The following is a 22491-nucleotide window of genomic DNA, read 5'->3' as shown; positions in this document are numbered from 1 at the left end:
AATCAACACCATTTCTGATGAAGGACAAAGTTTATCTTTTAACACCTGAACATATGTTTTAGACTGAACAAATGCAGAATTAGACAACCATTCAAGTAGAACAACTGACAGATTATTTTTCGCAGGTATCTAAAAAAAGAGAAAAGAAAAAATATAAATTAAAAAATAAACATAAAAATCCATGAAAACAGATGTGAAGCAGATACAGTATATATGCCATTAGGAAAACATTAAACATTGTGTTGCAGTTTAACAGTAGATTTTTTGCTTAGTCTGTACGGTGTATGACTAAACAAATTAGGCTTTTTGCAAACACTATTTAATGATCAATTAACCAAACTGTATAAGGACAGGCATGGTGAGATGGTGAGGCTTTGACTCTGCATAAATCATACATCAATTTTACACTCTATATACATGATATATATATATATATATATATAATATGGCAAATAACAAATTCCATTCTAGATGTCTCTCTCTAACTGTTTTATTAATAAAACCATTCAAATTTCTTTGGACTTGATAATTCTACTTTAACACCTATGTATACACTGTACATACAGCGTGTGAACAAAACAAATCAAAATGTAAATAAATTATTATGGAAGTTTTTCTGAAGCAAGATGAAACAATTGCACGTGTGCACACACATACACAAAAATAATGTAACACTCTCTGTGCTCTCTCTAGATATGAGTTTACCTCTATAAGTAGAGTAATCTAAAATAGTTTTCTTGAATGCACTTTAAACATTATTTTATTTCATTTGTACCTCCAATTGTGGAAAATGAAGTCTTTAAAACTTCAACAGAAATCAAATAATTTAGAAAAAACATGGGAAGATAAAATAAATCACACATTGCATCCATCAGGATAAGAGAGGTCTGATGCATCTGCACATATAAAGTCAGCCATTATATGGATGAATATACACACTTGGAATAAAAACACTGCAAAACTAGAAAGGAACTTGTGGACAGGAATGCTACACCTCGTGAACAAAACACATGGCGTCATTGTGTGGTACGTCTGGGAAAATGAATATTGCCGGGCATTTAATATATACTATCCATGCAAAATGAGGTATCTTTTTACTGTAAAAAAATATTTTTGGTTGCTTTCAGGATCTGTATTTCCATACAGATGCATACACTACATACCTTTATAATAAAAAGGATAGATGGTAACACTATATAATAAGGTTCCATTTGTTAACATTAGTCAATGCATTAGGTATCACGAACTAACAATGAATTGAAACATTTATTATTCTTTATTAATGCTAGTTAATAAAAATACAATTGTTCATTGTTAGTTCATAGTGCGTTAACTAATGTTAACAACCTTTGATTTAAAAATTTTATCACTTTATGATGATATTAATATTAATTAACCCAGATTAATAAATGCTAGAAAAGTATTGTTCATGTTAAATAATGTTAAAAAATAAAACTTTATTGTAAAGTGTTACTGAAATAGATAATTAATAAAGCAATACTTTCATGTCTATCTCTTGAGCTCAGTGTGAACATACGAAAACCCACCTTTAACAAGTGCTTAAAGTTTGATTTGTAGTGCATCATAGATTCAGTGATTGTCTATTTGAATGTTCAACAGTCATTTTTGAAAGCAGTAATGGTGACACAGCCAGTCCTAGATTTGCTGCAAATCAGGTCCAGACATTTAGATTTTCATTTCTCTAAGCTGTTTTAACACAGTACAGGACTGACAAGATTTGACAGATTTTGGCTCTGATTTGTCAGGGAGACTGATGTATTACGACAGTTTGTGCTTGTGTTTCATATGTAAAAGTAGCTCTCTGTGGGTGCGGCATCACCCATGCCAGTAGTATGTGTCTGCATCTGCACAGTTGCATCTGTAGGGGTGGTGGCTCCATCATCAGTAAGCTCCGCATCTACCAGCTGTTCTCCATCACTCAGGCTCGGTCTACTTGCCTCATCGTCACCTGTGGAAACTGACTCTGTTCTGGGTGAGGCTATCTGTTTCTTCACTCTCACATGTGCCAGGTTTTCAATATCCTGAAGCAGCTCTTCATTAAACTCCTTCCACTCACGGAACTTCTGTGGCGAAAACTTGGAATCATCAAGGATCTTGTTAATAAGGTGCAACTCCGCCTCCTTCGCCTAAATAATAATAATATAAAACAAAACAGCAGCCAATGAGAAATACTGAAACCACCCTTAACCTTTCACTACTTCAGGGTAAATGCATAATATTATACACTATGCATATTAGCAAATAGCAGTTAGTCAGTTAAGTGAGTAGTGTGGACATACAATCCAAACCAAAAAGTGTTTAGACACTTTAAGCACTTGAAAGTGTGGCTTAAGTGTCTAAATACTTTTAGCAGTCACTGTTTACTTGTGACTGTGTGTGTGTTTTGTGTATTTGGTGCATGTGAATGTCTGACCTTGAGTGTGCTCTGGAGAGCACGAAGTGTGTGTATTTTCTCATTGATGACAGGGTTTTTGTTGCGTTTGATGAAGGATTTTCTGAGCTGGTCATGAGTCACTGGCTGATTCTGACCAATCAGAGACACTCCTCCTTTTTTTAGGCTATGAAACATTTCATCCATCTCATCTACACTTCCTGAGAGAGAGAGAGAGAGATAGAGAGAGAGAGAGTGAGCGAAAGAAGGAAAAAAAGAGAGTTGTAGTGTAAGGAGTGAGTGTTTATAAATGTCCAGAACCTGTAAATAAAACCATTCTCCAATGACTGTAAGGATTTAAGTATCCAAGACATAAAGAGGTGACTAGAGTCCCTCACATCAGTTGTGTGACATTATACTCTCTTACCTGCAACTTTACTGCCCCCTGCTTGTGAAATAGTAAATGGCTCTGAAGCTGGTGTCTTCTTACCCTTTGTTCGAGGGAGCGTGTTTGATTGAGTTTGAGTTTTCTATGACAGAATAAATAGAAAACACTGTTATGTCCATTTTATGTTAAAAACAAAAGTGCACACCCATTTTTGGTCAGTTTATGTATGTGATTTTTATTTGTAATTCTATGCGTATGTGTAAGTGTGTGTATCCTCACTTTAACTAGTTTCTTGTGGTGAGGGAGAGGTGAACGAGAAGTTTCCTCCTCCGATTCTGTTTCACTGTAACAGTCTGACAACAAAAACATGTCTCATTAACCAGCACTGCCTGAACTACATCAAAATCATCTATGGACAGTTTACATAAAGCTTTTCAGCTGTGGCATTCATTTGTGGGCGAACCCAGAAGTCTAATTCGCCATGGGTTCCCTCTGGATTTTTCTATGGGTTTTTATAATGGGGTTTTTGAACTTATGTGTAAAATAAGGTCTGTGATAAACATTACTTGACGATGTGTGGACGTTTTGTTCTACACATCAATTTCACACTTTTTGAAGCTGGCGCTGTGTGTTTTTTGTATGTACTTCAATACGACTTCAAAATTAATGTTTGAGGTATGAAAGTGTGTAATTGATGTTGTATAACAAAACTTTCACACATCGTCAAGTAATGTTTACCACAGACCTTATTATACACATAAGTTCAAAAACCCCATTATAAAAATCCAACAGCTCTATTGCAAAGACAGTGCAGAGGACACATCAGAAACAGCATATACAGTACACCAGGGCTCTTTAACTGCTTTTTTTGCTGCTGATAATTCAGATGAAAACAAGCAATCATTGTATCAGGCACACCAATTAACATTAAAAACAAAACTAAACAGTTTATTTTAATAACACACAGTATTAAAGGAACAGTTCACCCCAAAATAAAAATTCTCTAATCATTTACTAACCCTCATAACACCCCAGATGTGTATGAATGTATTTCTTCTGCAGAACACAAACAAATATTTTTAGAAGTATATCTCAACTCTGTAGCGCCATACAATTCAAGTGAATGGTGGCCAGAACTTTGAAGGTCCAAAAAGCACAAAAGTAATCCATATGACTCCAGTGGTTAAATTAATTTCTTCTTAAGTGATTTGATAGATGTGGGTGAGAAACAGATCAATATTTAAGTAATTTTTTACTATCAATCTCCACTTTCACCTTCATATTCTTCTTCTTTTGTTTTAGGGGATTCATATTCTTTGTGCATATTGCTACCTACTGGCAAGGGAGGAAAATTTGTAGTAAAACAAAAAAACTTAAAATAATTATCTGTTCTCACCCACACCTACTGTATCCTATTGTTTATAAAGATATAGATTTAACCACTGGAGTTTTGAGGATTACTTTTATGCTGCCTTTATGTGCATGGACCTTTCAAGTTCTGATCACCATTCACTTGCATTGTATGGACCCACAGAGCTGAAATATTCTTCTAAAAATATGTGTTGGCGTTCAGCAGAAGAAAAAAAGTCATCTACATCTGGGGTAGCATAAGGGTGAGTAAATGATTAGAGAACTTTCATTTTTGGGTGAACTATACTTTAAATACTGTGTGTTATTAAAATAATCAGGGGTATTCAAATACATTCTTTAAGGTCCGGCCATCCTGGAAATAAACATGACTTCATATTCTCAGCTAACAAATAGGTTCTGATCAACTTTACTTTTCAAATAAAAACAAAAGACATTTTAACATTTTAGGACAATCGTTAACAAATAAGAAAACTGAAGATCGTTTTCTTATTTGTATAATCGTACCATTCATTATGGAAAAAAAGTGCCATTCCTGGATTTTATAATCGTACCATTCATTATGGAAAAAAAGTGCCATTCCTGGATTTTGTTGAACTCACCACTTGTGTGTTATTAAATTCACCGTTGAGCATAATTAAACTCACCGCAGTTAATTGTTCAAATTCATTGGATTTTGTTAATTGTTAAATTCAGTGTTGATAGTAATGAAACATACTTCTTAATGTGTTGCTAAATTCATTGAGGTTTAAAAAGGTATGTTTACACAGACATGAATGAGGCACTGGTGGCTTAAATGTATTTACACAGGAATCACAATCCAAAAACAATGAAACATCCACTCAAAAGCTGATTCTCATCCACAGCCAACAGAAAACAAGTTGAACATTGACAACAAATGTAACGTGGTTCTGGAGAAGCACTCAATTTAAACAGAACTAAAGCTGCATCCGAACTGCTACTGGTACTAGCATCATAGCTCTCAGAAACCTTTTATAGCACTACATCTTTAAGCAGAATTGGAGCAGACACAGAGCTTTAATTCGGCAGCATATAGACCCCTTATACTCTAATGTGTCCTTTCCCTACCTTCTTCCTTGTCTTGACTTTGGACATATTTCTTGTGTTTCTGAATGGCTATGATTAAACAGTTAATCCATCTGTTGACATAGAATGAATGAGAGAGAAATAGAGAGTCAAAAACACAGATTTTTCATCTATTTAGTACCTCAGCCATCCACAGTAATTAGCATTGTGAAGTATTAGTTGATGGACGATAGGGGGCAGACGTGAACTTTGTGCAATTCAAATTGCATAAAAACTAATGATAAGAGTGTGTGTGTGTGCTGTGGTAGCGAGTGATAACATGTAGAAAAGATTTGCATCCTCTCAAATGCTGCAGGCAGACAACCCTGTTAACCTCAATGTCTGAATCTGAGCGTCTGCTGACTCACTGCTATACTACAGTTCCTCTAGTCAAGTGCTGTTCAACAGGTCACAGTCATTAAGAGTCATTTTAGTATCAGTGCAACTTTGCAACAGAATAAATGTACAATCTTACCTGGATGTAGTTCACATAAATAGCACAAATCTCTTCAGAAGAGACTAACTGTGTTACTGATCTGTCTAAACATTATTTTTACACTGCTCTCTGGAATACTTGATTCTGATTGATCAATCGCAATTCCCAGTGTTAACACTGTGAAGTCAGCCGACAAATAGCTTACATATAGTTGGCCCTGCACATTAAACTGGAATAGGAGAAAGTATTTTATTTTAAACGTTACACATTTCACCTTTATGATGTAATTGTATTTAACTCATCTATTTACATTCAAAGGTCAAAGCACAATAATTTGATTCTGAGGAAACATGATGAAACTGCAGGTGCGCAGTAAAATGTAATCAATGTGACATTTTGTAAATCAATGTTTGGCAAAATGCTTTCTAAGGTATAATGTCATGAATGAATGTATGTAATATTTGTGGTCAGACACCCTGGAAGAGAAAATAGTATTTGTTAATATGGAGCCACACTCACTTGCTCATGTCAGTTACATTATCAGCAGCGAAGAAGAAATTGTGAAAACGTTGGTGACACATTTGAAATACACTAGGAAAAAAACAGAAAGAGACAAAGGGAAAGAGAGGGAGAGAGAAGAGAGAGAGAGAGAGAGAGAGAGAGAGAGAGAGAGAGAGAGAGATGATAATAAGCATTAATCTTTGCACAGATGCTTCAACAGCTTAATGAAAAAATTGAAAACTCATTTATCATCATGTTGGCAGGTTGTGCTGTGTTTGTGGACTGCGGGGGAAGATCTGAGGATGTAAAGTGTAATTGTGTTGTTCACACATCTCCAACTAACTGCCCTCTTGCCTCTGATACTCGCACCCCTACAGCCAACAACAAACACTGAGAACCGAGGAGCACCTCGACTTCTGTTTCTTTATAAGAGAGTGTCCATAAAGCCATACAATAGATTTGTGGGAGGAATAGACCGAAATTTAAGTTAAATACTGCTAAATAAAAACGTACATTCTGGTCCTATAGACCAATACTTTGGCAACGCCACTGCTTACGTCACAGTGGTAGTGGTAGCAAAAAGTCCAGCATGAACAGAAAAACAAACTTGTAGTTAGCATACACAACAGTCATCAAAAAATGTTCTCTTTAAATTGTCTGGTTAACCTCTTAAAGACGGGTGGGTCAAAAACGACCCATTTGAAAAAAAAAATTTGGCCAATAAATAAAATCCATTAGCGATTTTAGTCCAAAAAAGTACAAATATGAAGAAATATTGATCAATCTGTTTTTGTTCAGGTTTTACATATTCAACACATGTTATTATTCATGTCTATTCTCTGCTAAATTTTGCACTCCTGTAGTGCTACAGTAGCAAAACACCCAAGCATGATTTTTGGAGGGTCTTATGAACAAAATGAGCCCTCCCTTAACATTTTCTGTGCAGCTGTGATTGGGTAGTCACTCAGAATAACCAAACAGGACAGTCGACAGGAGTGATGGTATGATGTGCATCATCCATGTTTGTCTATGGAAAACGCCAGCCAATGAAAAGCTAGATCATTTTTGACTGATGGGTCATGTAGCCAATGAAAAGATGAAAACAATCATATAAGGGTTTATATCACTGATGCTGATTCGCGAAGGTTCGGATTGGAAAACCATGGACTGTGTTTGTTTGTGTGCATAAATGCATAAATATATATGGAATGCATTATAATATACATAAATGATATCTTCATGTAATTTTAGTTTGTGTAGTATTTTTTACATAGAAATATAAACAAATGTGTGTTTTGAACCAACGTCAACGTTTGGTTTACGTAGTTAACAGTTCTATTGGCGCCTCCAAGTGACCTTTTTTGGAAGTACACATACATAAATCATTATGAAAGAAAGACTTTTGAACATATTGACTTCAAACTTGTGTCAAACCTTCATCAGACATGTGACTTTGTATCAGATGGGTTTTTGGGGCACTGCGCATATTTAAAAATGTAAAAATATTTTATAAATACTAAATTAATATAATACTAAAATTATAAATTTTTACTCTTGAATAACAAGTGTCTACTTTCAAACGAGCCCAAGTTTGTGTTTGTAGACCAAATGTTTCAAGAACTGGAAGAGTTTTACTTTGGGTATGTTGTTGGCATAGGCGGAAATCGCGGGGGGGTCAGGACCCCCCATCTGAGGGTTGTCCCCCCCTTTAAGCCATCCCAGATGTGTATGTCTTTCCTTCTTCAGCAGAACCGAAATGAATATTTTTATAAGCACATTTCAACATTTCTGTTTGTCCATACAATGAAAGTGAATGTTTGATGGTCTAAAAGTTATATTTAGGCAGCATAAAAGTACTCATGACACCATGAGCATTGAGCGCTCTCTTTGTAGCAGATGACAGAGAGCAGAGCAATTATTCACAATGTAGCGTACAGCACATACAGACAACATATTTATTTAATGAAACAGCAGCCTTTTAAGGTTTAAAAATCACAATGGGTCACAGAGTGACAAGCTTTTCCAGAGGTGAGAAGCTACTGTCAAAAACACACAGAAACGCAAAGGGCTTAAATCCTAATTAAAAACGTCCGCCAAAATAAAAGCTTCATTTAAATGAGGACAAATCCCCAGAGGGAAATATATCTCTACTGTATATATTTAAGTAATAATATGTAATAACAATAAATCAATAATAATTATCTTTTATTTAAGCAATATCTCACATCTGTGGTGCTCTGTTGTGCAGCACTTTATTTGACAAAAATAACTCCAATGTTGTATTTTGGATTGTGCTGTGAGGTTCTGTATAAAATATCTTTATTTGATAATAAATAATACAATATAATGTTGAAAATTAAATGTTCTATTTTCATTTGATTGCAGTTTTAATTTATTTAGACACCATTTTTGATGATAAAATTCTCGCTAGAGAATGAACCTGCGCATGTCTCATTTAAATCAAACATGTAACATTTTTTTTTGATACTTCTATATATATTTTTATTCACATGTTTGATTATTTTGTTCTGTAAATGCTGTAGCGCTTTGAGTCTGAGAAAGGCGCATTACAAATAAAATGTTTTATTATTATTATTATTAATTTAATATTTATATATTCTTGTGGCAGGGCGGAGGGTGGGGCCGGGTCGTGATCCAACACCCGGTCCCGTATTAGGCTAATCAAGCCTTCGAGAGGGATAAAGGTCGACTGCAGGGGATAGTGCGGGAGAGATAGGTCGTTAACGGGCATGTCCGTCATGTGTGTGTTTGTGTCCTTGTTTTAAGTTTACCAATTAAACTATTATTTATATTGTCAAGCCGGTTCTCGCCTCCTCCTTTCCATTGATCCCTTTACAATTCTAAAATACTGAATACTAATTTGCTGAATCCAGATACATTTTTGTAAATGATTTTAAATCGATTATTGACCAACACTAACGATTCTCGATTCAAAAATCAAATTTCAAGATTGATGCGTATGAATTGGCAGGATTTGTAATTGATGCATCGAGAAAACGAGTGAATCGTAACACCCTTGTAAGTAAGCGATTTTATTACACTAAAATCATGTTAACACCCACACGTCTAATGACTATACTTTTAAAACAGTGAGTATTGTTACGGTTATGGATTAGCCCCATTTACTTCCATTGTTAGTGCCTCACTGTAACCCAGATTTTTGCTTATCCCAGGAGGGACAAGTCGGAAAATGTTTTGAGGTAATCAACATTATGCCAAAAATGCTGTCGATTGAGCTTAACTTGTATTGAACCCTGAATATTCCTTCAACCATGAGTAATGAATGGCTCACCAGTGACGCAAAAGGTGTGTTGTGTTAGCTGTAATGAAGAAGATACTCACTACTTCCTCTTGTGTTCTCCTGCACTCTCAATGCTGTAGCTGCTGATCTTGAGTAACCCCTCAGCCTTCTCCTCCTGTACAACAACATGGATGGAATTCTTTCAGTAAGTAAAACTATGTAAACAGATTTTGCTCCACACCATCAAGCATGGGATGGATTCTAGCATGATACATGAAATAAGATAAAAATGGCACAGTACAATGTATAGATTTAAAATGGGTTGAGCATTTATAAAGCATTACACATTCCCAGACCGTTATCTAAAACTGTGGTTACAGCTGACACATGCTTTACGCATTGTTTACTTAAAAATTAACAGAGCTCTCAATAATTCAAGCACCAAATAGAGCTTTAAATATACGGATGCCCTTTTAAGGTCGTATGCAGCTTCAACGCTTTAACTGATGTGTCCCAACACAGTGTACACCTCGCCAGATGAGTCTTATTTAGTATTTAAATTATTAAATTTTAAGCTGTACCCACACAAACGTTTGGATAAATTAATCTACTGATTAATTCACCTACATCATGTTAACCTCTTATTAAGTAAGTACATGCTAACCTGTTGACTGGTATACCAATACAGTGTTGGACCTTTTAGGACAAACCAGAATCTCTGCCATTTCTGAGTTATGAAGACATTTGTTTCTTTTCTCTTCTTCCAGAGCCAACCATCACAGTCTGGACGGCCAAGCTCTCGACAGGACACCCTCCTGCGGCTCATCGCTGTTCGCGTTCCTTGAGTATGCAAAGAAATCAGGTTATATATGTCATCATTTTGCAATTGTTAAAAGGTTCACACAACAATTTAAATACTGTCATTATTTACTAACATTCATGTTGTTCCAAACCAGTATGACTTTCTTCTGAGAAACATAGATATTAGATATTAGTAAGAATGCTAGATTTAGTCACCATTTACAGGTGAAACTCAAAAAATTAGAATATCGTGCAAAAGTTCATTAATTTCAGTAATTCAACTTAAAAGGTGAAACTAATATATTATATAGACTCATTACAAGCAAAGTAAGATATTTCAAGCCTTTATTTGATATAATTTTTATGATTCTGGCTTACAGCTTATGAAAACCCCAAATTCAGAATCTCAGAAAATTAGAATATTACATGAAATCAATAATAAAAAAGGATTTTAAATACAGAAATGTCAGCCCTCTGAAAAGTATAATCATGCATATGTACTCAGTACTTGGTTTGTGCCCCTTTTGCATTAATTACTGCCTCAATGCGCGTGGCATGGATGCTATCAGCCTGTGGCACTGCTGAGGTGTTATGGAAGACCAAGATGCTTCAATAGCGGCCTTCAGCTCTTCTGCATTGTTTGGTCTCATGTCTCTCATCTTTCTCTTGGCAATGCCCCATAGATTCTCTATGGGGTTCAGGTCAGGCGAGTTTGCTGGCCAATCAAGCACAGTAATACCATGGTCATTGAACCAGGTTTTGGTACTTTTGGCAGTGTGGGCAGGTGCCAAGTCCTGCTGGAAAATGAAGTCAGCATCTCCATAAAGCTTGTCTGCTGAAGGAAGCATGAAGTGCTCTAAAATGTCCTGGTAGAAGGCTGCGTTGACTCTGGACTTAATAAAGCACAGTGGACCAACACCAGCCGATGACATGGCTCCCCAAACCAACACAGACTGTGGAAACTGCACACTGGACTTCAAGCATCTTGGATTGTGTGCCTCTCCATTCTTCCTCCAGACTCTGGGACCTTGGTTTCCAAATGAGATGCAAAATTTGCTCTCATCAAAAAGAGGACTTTGGACCACTGAGCAACAGACCAGTTCTTTTTTTCTTTAGCCCAGGTAAGACGTTTGACATTTGAAGCCCATGTCCAGGACCCGTCTGTGTGTGGTGGCTCTTGATGCAGTAACTCCAGCCTCAGTCCACTCCTTGTGAAGCTCCCCCACACATTTGAATGGCCTTTTCCTGACAATCCTCTCCAGGCTACGGTCATCCCTGCTGCTTGTGCACCTTTTTCTTCCACACTTTTCCCTTCCACTTAACTTTCTATTAATGTGCTTTGATACAGCACTTTGAGAACATCCAACTTCTTTTGCAATTACCTTTTGAGGCTTTCCCTCCTTGTGGAGGGTGTCAATGATGGTTTTCTGCACAACTGTCAGGTCAGCAGTCTTCCCCATGATTGTGAATTCAACTGAACCAGACTGAGAGACCATTTAAAGGCTCAGGAACCCTTTGCAGGTGTTTAGCTGATTAGAGTGTGACACTTTGAGCCTACAATACTGAACCTTTTCACAATATTCTAATTTTCTGAGATTCTGAATTTGGGGTTTTCATAAGCTGTAAGCCATAATCATCAAAATTATATCAAATAAAGGCTTGAAATATTTTACTTTGCTTGTAATGAGTCTATATAATATATTAGTTTCACCTTTTAAGTTGAATTACTGAAATTAATGAACTTTTGCACGATATTCTAATTTTTCGAGTTTCACCTGTAATTTCAATGTATGGAAAAAATTCTATAGAAGTGAATGGTGACTTAGGCTAACATTTTGCGAAACATCTTTTGTATTCGATGAAAGAAAAGTCATGCGGTTTGAAACAACATGTAATTTTACATGTTTAGTTAATTTTGGGTAAACTATCCTTTTAAACTAATTTCTAGAAAAAGCCTAATTGTGAAAGTCAAATGAATAAATCCAAGTTGTACCTTTAGTAGAGATCTTCTTGTTCTCCATTTCTTCCTGTGGTAAAAAGAAAGTTATCACTACTATGTAGATCTCTGTTGTATATATAATATAGTCACATCTTCTGGTGTCATCTGATATGCCACATTAACAACACTTTATTGTGAGATGTCCAAACAGATGTTCAAAAGCGCAAGGGCTATAGATCATCTTAATAATTCTTCAATTTATGGAGTCTCCTTTATATAGTATTGAACCAGAGAAATACATTAACCAGGACTTAGTACAAAAACAGCTCATGAATGTTGCAAAGATGCCCCAGGTTATCTAACATTTCATATTTCATAATATTCTAGGAGCCGAGAATAAGGTTCGCCCATTACAGTGGTTCAGTTCAGCGTCGTGGTTGGTGGGACACAAAGTCTCGTTCCCTCCATCAGGGAACGGAGGTTACAACAGTAACCTATACATTCACCGTCTGTCACTCACTCGACGTTGTGTCGAATGAAGCGACACAAGGGGTCCCTATTCAATCACGCCATGCACTGAACCGTGTATGTAAGCTGCTGATTCAGGCACGTTCAAGCAGTTGCGTACCAAAGCAACAGGCTGCGTCAGACTGCACGTACCCTTCTCCAACGCCCCATAAAAAACGTCATAATCATTTTAGGTTCCCGGAATCCCGAAGGGGGGAACAAAGTGATGTGCCAAGCATGGGAGCATGGTTAGAAGAGTTTGTTCACACTTGTTTGCTTGCACTAATTTTATAAATGCAGCACTGGCCCGATTGGGCAAGTGACAGTTCTCACACTGGCCCCAGGCCATCAGGCAGTCTTTATTGTCAAGCCCTGCTAATGCTAACAAATACCTTATATCGAATAAAAAAAAGATGTTAATTTCTGTCACTGTTTGGAAGCTACAGTCCAAGACCTTTGCTTATAACTTTGCATCTTTCACAATGGCTAGAAAACAGTGGATAAGTGCACAGCTGTCTCAGATGCCTATATAACTGAATGAATGTGTGTTTAATGTAAGTAAAATGTGTGTGTTGTTACAGTTAGTCCAGCCATATCAGGAAGGGAGCTGGTGCTGCCTCTGTTGAGCTCCACCCCTTGTGGGGATGGACTCCTCCTTCCTGCGGAGGAGCCCAATTCCAAACTGTCCTGGCTTGCACGCTGAGAGTCTGCAACATTAAAGGCATATTTACACATCTGTAAACAAAGGAACAATCCTACATGACCTTAATCACTGGTTGGCATGGTCCTGCCATGTCTCCCCTGCTGTTAATTACAACATTCTGCAGGCAATAAGCATGTTTCTCCAGTGAAGGCCATTCAAATCTGGCATTGTTTGGGAGGGCTCTTAAAATTGTGATTGATTTATATTTTCCAGGGTAGCTGCTAGTGGATGACTGCTACTAGGTTTTAAAGCTCTGTTTTTCTGATTGACAGGTAGTTGACAGTTGGAAAGTACTGTAAGTGACTTTTACCTATCCCTGGCGTTGGCCGTTTTAAGGTGTTTGACTGCTGTCCATTAGAGCTTTGATCTTTAGAGAGTGCTGATTTATCCCGTCTGAAATGATGTGTGGCGTCTGGTCCTGATCTATGGTACACAAACACACATATACAGAATATGTAGCAACATACAGAAAAATTATTATAAATGTGCACAGAGTACCCTAAGTGTCACAGTGATTGATAAATAGTCAGGGACATACAGATGCAGCTTTAATACCATGATAGCTGACCCATACACAGACATACTATAGTCTACATTCATGTCCTGTTCACACATGTACAGTACACACACATTTTTCCCCAGGACTTGTACTTTTTGTTGCTTTTACACATGAGGAACTACCGTACTTCTAAGCCATTTTAAAGGACATGTTAGCTCCTACTCCATGGTAGGTATTTTTTTGAAGTGTATAGGGATTGTGGAGGACTGTGAGAGGTGCTGCAGCCTGTGATTGGTCAAAAACCTATGACGCACAAATAGCTTTGATAAATGAGAGGATCTCCACAGCCGCCATTAGTAAACAAATTAGCTGCTAGCCTGCTACTCAGAGGATTGTGCTAATTTTACAATTCCCTTAACATAAATAAAGTAAAACCAACAAAGTATCCAAAGAGGTTCACATGTTTCATGTGTGTGTGTGTTTGAGGGTTCAGAGCTGCTGCATGATTTCAACATCTTTACTGTTTGTTCTGTGTGACTATACAGAAAATATAGTGATTTCAGGATTACTACATTGATTTTGTTGTTGTTGCTATTGAATCGCACATGCAAATAAAATCACAAGAAAAATTGTTGATACTAGATGACATTACTACTGGGGTTATTTCTGTTAGTCAGAATGCAAAAGAGGAAATGTCTCCACGGTTGTTCCGTTCCTCATAAGATTTATCAACTAGAAAGTTACTAAGGGAAATGTACAAGGACTGTAGGTGGGAAATGGCCTACACACACAGACCTGAGATAGCAGAGTGCACGTATATCCTCACTGTAGCTCATGGAAAGCAGTTATGAAACAAACAGGCAGAGAAAGAGATTTTCACTTCTTTAATACAGTAAGGTTAAAAGAGCATAAAAGGATGGAAAATAACAGTTATTATGAAACAGAAATATCTCAGCAATAAGCATTATGGTTTATCTGCAAGACTTCTCAACAGGTTTGTGAATCTTATTTTTAGTGCTGTTAGTTGCTAAACAATTTGTATCATGATTAATAGCAGATTTTTTTTTTATAGTTAATCACGATTATTCGCAGATTTGAAAGTGCTGAAATTTGACTCTATAGGCCCTTTCCCACTGCAGGTACAAAAGCCCGTTTTAGGTACTTTTCCCCAGGACTAATCCTTTTCGTTGCATTCCCACATAAGGAAAAATAGTTCCTCAGAACCGTTTTCGGGTGAATTTTTAGCTTTTACTCTGGAGTAGGTACTTTGGGGACGTATAGGGACTGTGGGAGACTCTGGGAGGTGCTGCAGCCTCTGATTGGTCAAAAACCTATGACACACAAAGCATTGAGAAAGGAGAGGAGTCCACAGTTGCCATTAGCAAACAACTAGCCACTAGCCTGCTACTCTTTGGATTTTACAATACCCTCAACAGAAATAAAATAAATTCAACAAAGTATACAAAGAGGATCAACCATTTCACATGTGTGTGTTTGGGGCTGGGGGTGGGGGGGGTGTATAACTTCATAGGTTGACATGCTTTGAGTTTCCATAGCATCTGTATTGTTTGCACTTTGTGACTATACAAAAAATAAAGTGATTTCTGTATTACTACATCGATTTTTTCCAGGGATGATGGACATATATAATCAGATGTTTATCGATAAAGGGTAATTGGACGCTTTTACAATAAACCGTCACAAAATCTAGTTTACATGTGTGGTAGCTCTTATAAAGATGTATTTTTTAAGTCAAATAATTAGTGTATTTCAGTACAGTAATTTATGTTGAGTCATAAAAGACTTTATTGTAAAAGATTGTGTTGATGAATAGGTTTATAGTGCTTTCAACATGTTGTCCACTGAGTTCAGTGTGTGCTGACCGCCTCCCTTCTCCTCTCACTGTGGCTAAAGCAGCACGGAGCTCCACACACACTAAACTGCAACAAAACAGTCACAGACCATGTCCAAGAACGGGAAAATGCTGCCTTCAGGGGGCTGTATAAGGAGGTAGGATGAAATAAGGTGCTTTTTAAACTGTTCAGAGACTAATTTCCTTTATAATTCCGTTAATTCAAAAATGCTGTCGTTTGTAACTGATTAGGCAGTTGCCTACATTTTGTGGATGCTGCCAAAGCTTGTGTAAAACAGCCCTAACTAAAGTGTAACTCTGACACTCAGGTGTTGTTGCTTTTGAATCATGCGTGCAAATAACGTCACAAGAAAAATGGTCGATAGATGGCGTCTCTAGGGTACTTCTTTGAGTCGAGAGTTCTCATCTAGAAAGTTACTAAAGGAAAAGCACTGGGAATGTAGGGGGGAAAGGGCCTTACAATCTATACTACTTTTCCTATCAAAATGCACTTATTTCCTTCTTAGGAAAGACATTAAAACAAAATGTTACAATAATGCTGTAACAAAAGCTGGCAATGACAGGCAGACAAAGACAATGAAGTGTAGAACCCAAGTGCAGTTTAATACTTAAAGTGTGAAAACCAAAAAAGTGGTTACCTCTGAACCTGAGAAAAGGCCAATGTCAATTTAGAAGACAGAATTTGCATGCCCCACCCAGGACATACGGGTATAAAGGGAAGCGGGGCACCGAATGCCAGTCAGAATTTTTCTTCAGAGCCGAATGGTTGTGCAGCAAGCAGCTGAGTTTCACTCCTGTTCCACTCACCTCTACCAGTGAGAAGCATTGCTGTTGGATCCGCACGGCGCATTTCCAGCTGGCGTCTCTCTTTGCACACTGTGCAGTTCACGCCCCTGGGCGTTTCGACAGCGCTTTCTTTCTTCAAGCCAGAGCCCCCTCCACCAGGCAACTCTACGCCCTAAAGTGGCACTTGTTCGCGAATTGGTGTTCTTCCCGAGGCAAAGACCCGCAGAGATGCGCAGTTCGGTCAGTGCTTCTATTCCTGCAGGAGATGCTGAAGGGGAGGCTGTCCCCCTCCACCTTGAAGGTGTGTGTATCGCAGCACACCACGACGCAGTAGATGGCAAGTCCCTTGGTAAGCACGACTTGATTATCAGGTTCCTGAATGGCGCCTGGAGACTGAATCCTCCCCGGCCTAGCCTGTTCTCCTCTTGGGATCTCTCAGTGGTCCTCTCGGGTCTTCAGAGGCCCCCCTTTGAGCTTCAGTCGCGCTCAAGGCCCTCTCCCTGAAGACGGCCCTCCTGATCGCGTTAGCATCCATCAAAAGGCTTGGAGACCTGCAAGCGTTCTCTGTCAGCGACACCTGCCTGGAGTTCGGTCCGGTGCTTTCTCACGTTATCCTGAGACCCCGAACGGGCTACATGCCCAAGGTTCCTACGACCCCTTTCAGGGACCAGGTCGTGAACCTGCAAGCGCTGCCTCAGGAGGAGGCAAACCCAGCCCTTTCGTTGCTGTGTCCGGTGCGTGCTTTGCGTATCTATTTGGACCGCATGCAAAGCTTTAGGTGTTCTGAGCAGCTCTTTGTCTGCTTTGGTGGACGGCGGAAAGGGAACGCCGTCTCCAAACAGAGGTTAGCCCACTGGGTCGTTGAGGCTATTGCCTTAGCCTATCACGCCCAGGCCATGCCCATCCCCTTGTGGGTTCGTGCAGACTCTACTAGAAGTGTGGCATCCTCGTGGGCCCCCTGATGCCCCGGCCACTGTGCTTGTAGAATCCCCCCTCATTAGGCTGGACCTACCACCGCGCCATATCCCACGTCCGGCTTCACAACCCTCATGGTGTATTTGCCACGCAGTACCTCCCCCTAAAACTGGGCAGGAAGTTGCCTCCTGCAGGGTCTTTCTCTCCTGAAAGAACAGGAAATTTGCGGACCAGACAGCTACCACGGCACGCCAGCACTGACAAGTTCTGAAGACGCCCCCTTAGGCCTCTTCCTCAGTCTCTAAATCTGCCCCCTGCTGGGTGCGCAGAGCAGGGTAAGGGGTTCAAGTTTTCTCTCAGCACCCTAGCCTCGGGACATCCTCCTGCTCCCGACATGCTATCTCCTGCTCCCCCCGTGGAAAGACCGCCTTAACCGACTTAAGATAGGCCCCAGCTGCTTTAAGTCCTATGTGAGAGACATAGTGAGATAGAAGGACGCGGCTGCTGGGCTTTCTCCCATGCTAGGCATTTAACACCTTTTCAGGGGTGCTGGAAACCTAAGGTTTGTATGCAAAAAAAGAAAAAAAAGGAGTTGGGGGCGTTAGGGAGGGCTACGTGTAGCCAGCACAGGCGCCTCTAGCATGCAATAGCCTGCTGTGCACCTGTTTCGACAGTCACGTAACACGGTCAGTGCGTGGCGCTTTTCTATGGACCCCTTGTGTCACTTCATTCGACACAACGTCGAGTGAGTGACAGAAGGGGAACGTCATGGTTACTGCTGTAACCTCCGTTCCCCGAGAGAGGGAACAAGACATTGTGTCCCTCCTGCCACAGCACTAGGCCTAGCACTGTAAATGGCCTTGCTTCATTTTCGGCTCCTCAGTGCAAAATCCTGTCTGGCATTCGCTGCCCTGCTTCCCTTTATACCCGTATGTCCGGGGCGGGGCATGCAAATTCTGTCTGCCAACTTGACATTGGCCTTTTCTCAGGTTCAGAGGTACGATTCGGAGTCCAAGGAAGACCCCTTGTGTCACTTCATTCGACACAACGTCTCGTTCCCTCCCTCAGGGAATGGAGTTTATGACAGTAACCATGACGTTTATTACCAGTAAATGCGTTAATCACGATTTTGAATAATAAATGCTTTAAAGTAGCATGCGTTCACATGTTCATTTTGAAAGGTTTACTTAATTTATTACACGACTCTCTGGATTATTTCATTCAGATTGCTGCATTCTGGTGTTATTATATATATATATATATATATATTGTTTTTTTGGTATGATGACAGCTAAACTGCAGGGTACAACGGGGCTAAAGGCCCACAGAGTTGAAAGGCACTTTTGATTTTTTTTCTCCCAAAACAGTAACAAAAATTACTAAAATACTTTTTGTAACACCTGTTGGTTCACTAAACACTGTAAAATATTCCTGATCCATGAGACCATTACAGGTACTGTTTAAAGTTTGATTTTGAGGCAATTTGATCTACTGTAATTAGTAATAATTTTTTAAATGTTGTAAATTAATGTAGCTAATGAGAATCCCTGAATTATCACATTTATTAATTTTAATTGAGACAAAATTCTTATTTGTCATTTTAAGTTTTGTTTTAAGGTGATTATATCAAGTGCTTTTAATAACTGTCAGATAAGTGAAAGGATAGCATTTTGGGTAAAAAGCCCCCCTGTTGCAGGGGCTAAAGTGTCAAGGTTCTTAAGGCGTGTCTTTAGCCCCGTTGTTCCCTATATTTGTACCTGACAAACAATCTCCTACTGTGATAGTCTCTCATAGCACTCAGTGCTCTCTCTCTTCTCATGTAATAAAATAATTTATAATACAATCAATATTTTCAGTCCATTTATTTATTATTTGGTACATACCCATGTAATAAGTGTGAATAATGTACAGTCATCAGGGTATTATGGCAGAATAAATCCCTACAGGTTGATACAAGTGCTGATCACCCTGCTTGCAATAATAACTGACTACATTATCCCTTAAATAAAAGCTTTAAATACCAAAACAAAATTCCCACTCAGTGATGCTTAAACATTAACACCATGAAAGAGGCTTTAAATGGCTCTACACAGCCTAAAATTATGTAAAGTGCAGTAACAAGAGGAAATGTTTGAGGAAAATTAAGTGAGATGGCCAAACTCACCTGAAGGACAGAGAACGGACAGAGGCAGCTACCCTCCCTAAAAGAGAATGTCTGGCTTTCTCTTTATCCTCTTCTTCCTCCCTCTGAAAGAAAGAATCGATGATGCTGTTACCTTAGATTCATGTTTAGTCCCGAGTGGGACTATATGTTTATCACTGTTGTTGCATGTGTATGTACTTAGCTATAGTTTGGAGACAAAATTGTCTGCAAAGATTAGCTAAGTCTGACAAAACCTCCCTTTGGGGACATTCCTGAAGGTCATCAATTGGAAAATTGATGAATAAATAAAGCAAATACTGTTTGTTAAAACTCTAGGGTTTAGGGTTATAGTAATTACTAGCTTTAATTATTAGCTTTAAAACAATAGAAGTCTATAATCAGTCCTCATTTAGATTCTAATTAAAAGTGTGAGGGAAAGTACATTGTTGGGACCAAATGATCCCACAAGGATTTTAAGGCCTGAATTCACCTTCATTATGGGGACCAGCCAACAGTCCCTGTGAGGCAATGATAATAAATGTAAAAACCTAATAAATATGCCTTAATTAAAATATAAAAATTTAGAAATGTTTCTGTGATGTTAGGTGTAGGCTTATGGCATCGAAAATATAAAATGGTTATTACACTGCCTGGCCAAAAAAAAGTTGCATACTGAAATATTTTGTTGGATCGAATTTAGCTTTGATTACAGCACGCATTCGTTGTGGCATTGTTTCGACATCCTTATGCAACATCACAACATTTATTTCCGTGTAGAGTTGCATACATTTTTGGCAGAGATCTTGTATTGATGACGGGAGAGTTGAACTACTCCGTAAAGTCTTCTTCAGCACATCCCAAAGGCTTCAAATGGGGTTAAGTTCATGACTCTGTGGTGGCCAATTCATGTGTGAAAATGATTCCGCATGCCTCCCTAAACCACTCTTTCACAATTTGAGCCCAATGAATCTTGGCATTGTCGTCCTGGAATATGCCCGTCCCATTAGGGAAGAAAGAAATCCATGAATGGGATAACCTGGTCATTCAGTACATTCAGGTAGTTAGCTGAATTAATTTTAATGCAGCATAACATTAATGAGCCTAGACCTGACCAACCAGAGGCTTGTAAAGTGGGCACTATGCATGATGGGAGCAATGCTTCATGTGCTTCCCTTCTTACCCTGACGCGCTCATCGCTTTGGAATAGGATAAATATGGACTCATCAGACCACATTACCATTTTCTATTGCTCCACAATACAATCTTTCTACTCCCTAGCAAATTAAAGTCATTTTTTTTATTAGCCTGGATTTCTTGTGGCCACACAGCGGTTTAGTTCCAATCCTTTAAGTTCTCGTTGCATTGTGCATGTGGAAATGCTCTTACTTTCAACATGGCCGTGAGTTCTACTGTCGATTGTTTACGATGTGACTTCACCAAGAGTTTTAGTGATCACGATCATTCAACATTTTTTCAGGCCAAATTCCTTCTGCGAAGCTAACGGTTCACCACTATAATTCTAGTTTTTAATAATGTGTTGGAGAGTTCTTAACCCAATTCCAGTGATTTCAGTCACCTTAGTTAATTTCTTGTCTTGATGCAGGCTAATAATTTGCCCCTTCTGAAACACGGTAACATCTTTTCACGACCACAGGATACGTCTTCTGAAATGGTTGTTTAAGAAATGAGAAGCTACACACTGCATAAGTTAGGTTTAAAAGAATTGTTGCCAGCTGAAACATATTAATCACTGCAATAATGATCCATTCATAGGCTCTTAAGTATCTGCTTAAATCCAAATGGAGACTTTTTTATGGCCAGGCCGTTTTTAAAACAACAGAATTCAACAGCAGTGTGTGTTTTGTGTTTGTTTTGGTATATACAGTTTACAAAAATATTTTTTAGGTCACAAACTGGTAACTGTCAGAGCATTATGCTATAATTGTGAGAAGTGTCCCTGAAATTCAAATGACTTAAAAAACATAATAAACATAATATATATGTATATATTTTTTAAATGTTAAAATGGCAAAAGGTTTCTGTGAGGGTTAGGTTTAGGGATAGGGTTAGGGGATAGAAAATATACTGTAGTTAGCTCAGTACAAAAACCATTATGTCTATGAAAAATCCTAGTAAACCATATATACAAGAATGTCTGTGCTTGTGTGTGCGTGCGTGTGTGTGTGTTTGTGTGTGTCTGTGTATGCACAGTCCCGTGGATCAATCCCTCAGGGTCATCAAGAGACCCAATAATTTTAAAAGCCACATGACTGCTACATTAAAAACTTCCCGCTGGTAACACACACACATATAGCCAACAGAAATACAAACACACACACACACACACACACACACACACACATAACAAATCAAAACGATCCAGGCAAATATGGTATATTTGAGTATGCGTATTTGTTTATGTATGTGCTTGCAGTCACAGAGACTTGAAGATATGTCTTTGGAGAATGGATAGGAAGTCACTGTTGTCATGACAATCGTCCCAGTTAAACAAAAAAATCTGATTTCTCTTTCTTTTGAAAATTATGGAATGGTACTGATTTTAAAAGAGGAAATCACAAAGAGGAAATGTGTGTATTGCTCATCAAACAAGCAAAACCATGAGTGTCGTGTCAACATGTGACATCAATAAATCTGTTGCAAAGCAACCGCTAAATGACCCAACAGTATAAAATGCTGGCAGCATCTATATATCTGTAGTCTATTGTAGGCTACCTGTCAAAAATACTTTGAAATGACCCTGCAGGGTACAAAACTAATTGCAGTATTGTTGAGCTAAGCTACCAGTGTAGAATAAAATTATTTTAAGAAATATTAACATTCTCCATGTTTAAATTAGAAAATATATAGGACTCTCTATATATAAGCACTACA

General features: G+C 38.4%; 1 protein-coding gene across 3 annotated transcripts in view; it reads right to left on the bottom strand.

Moving 5' to 3' along the window:
- Position 1: 1 nt before the first annotated feature.
- Positions 2 to 22491, bottom strand: part of LOC127656721 (CNK3/IPCEF1 fusion protein-like) — a 64545-nt gene continuing 42055 nt past the window's right edge. For all 3 annotated transcript variants that reach the window (XM_052145195.1, XM_052145196.1, XM_052145197.1), the window contains 12 exons: positions 19621 to 19703; positions 13694 to 13806; positions 13260 to 13387; positions 12228 to 12261; positions 10098 to 10273; positions 9535 to 9608; positions 6190 to 6261; positions 5238 to 5308; positions 3060 to 3133; positions 2820 to 2922; positions 2435 to 2613; positions 2 to 2147 (listed from right to left, as the gene is read on the bottom strand). In XM_052145195.1, the coding sequence (XP_052001155.1) occupies positions 1803 to 2147; positions 2435 to 2613; positions 2820 to 2922; positions 3060 to 3133; positions 5238 to 5308; positions 6190 to 6261; positions 9535 to 9608; positions 10098 to 10273; positions 12228 to 12261; positions 13260 to 13387; positions 13694 to 13806; positions 19621 to 19703 (1452 nt within the window). In that variant the 3' untranslated portion in view covers positions 2 to 1802. The remainder of the gene's footprint in view (positions 2148 to 2434; positions 2614 to 2819; positions 2923 to 3059; positions 3134 to 5237; positions 5309 to 6189; positions 6262 to 9534; positions 9609 to 10097; positions 10274 to 12227; positions 12262 to 13259; positions 13388 to 13693; positions 13807 to 19620; positions 19704 to 22491) is intronic.

The sequence above is a fragment of the Xyrauchen texanus genome, chromosome 16 (genome assembly GCF_025860055.1).
Source record: "Xyrauchen texanus isolate HMW12.3.18 chromosome 16, RBS_HiC_50CHRs, whole genome shotgun sequence".
Lineage (NCBI taxonomy): Eukaryota > Metazoa > Chordata > Actinopteri > Cypriniformes > Catostomidae > Xyrauchen > Xyrauchen texanus.
The sequence above is the reverse complement of the archived record's forward strand: the minus strand, read 5'-3'. Positions and strand labels throughout refer to the sequence as shown.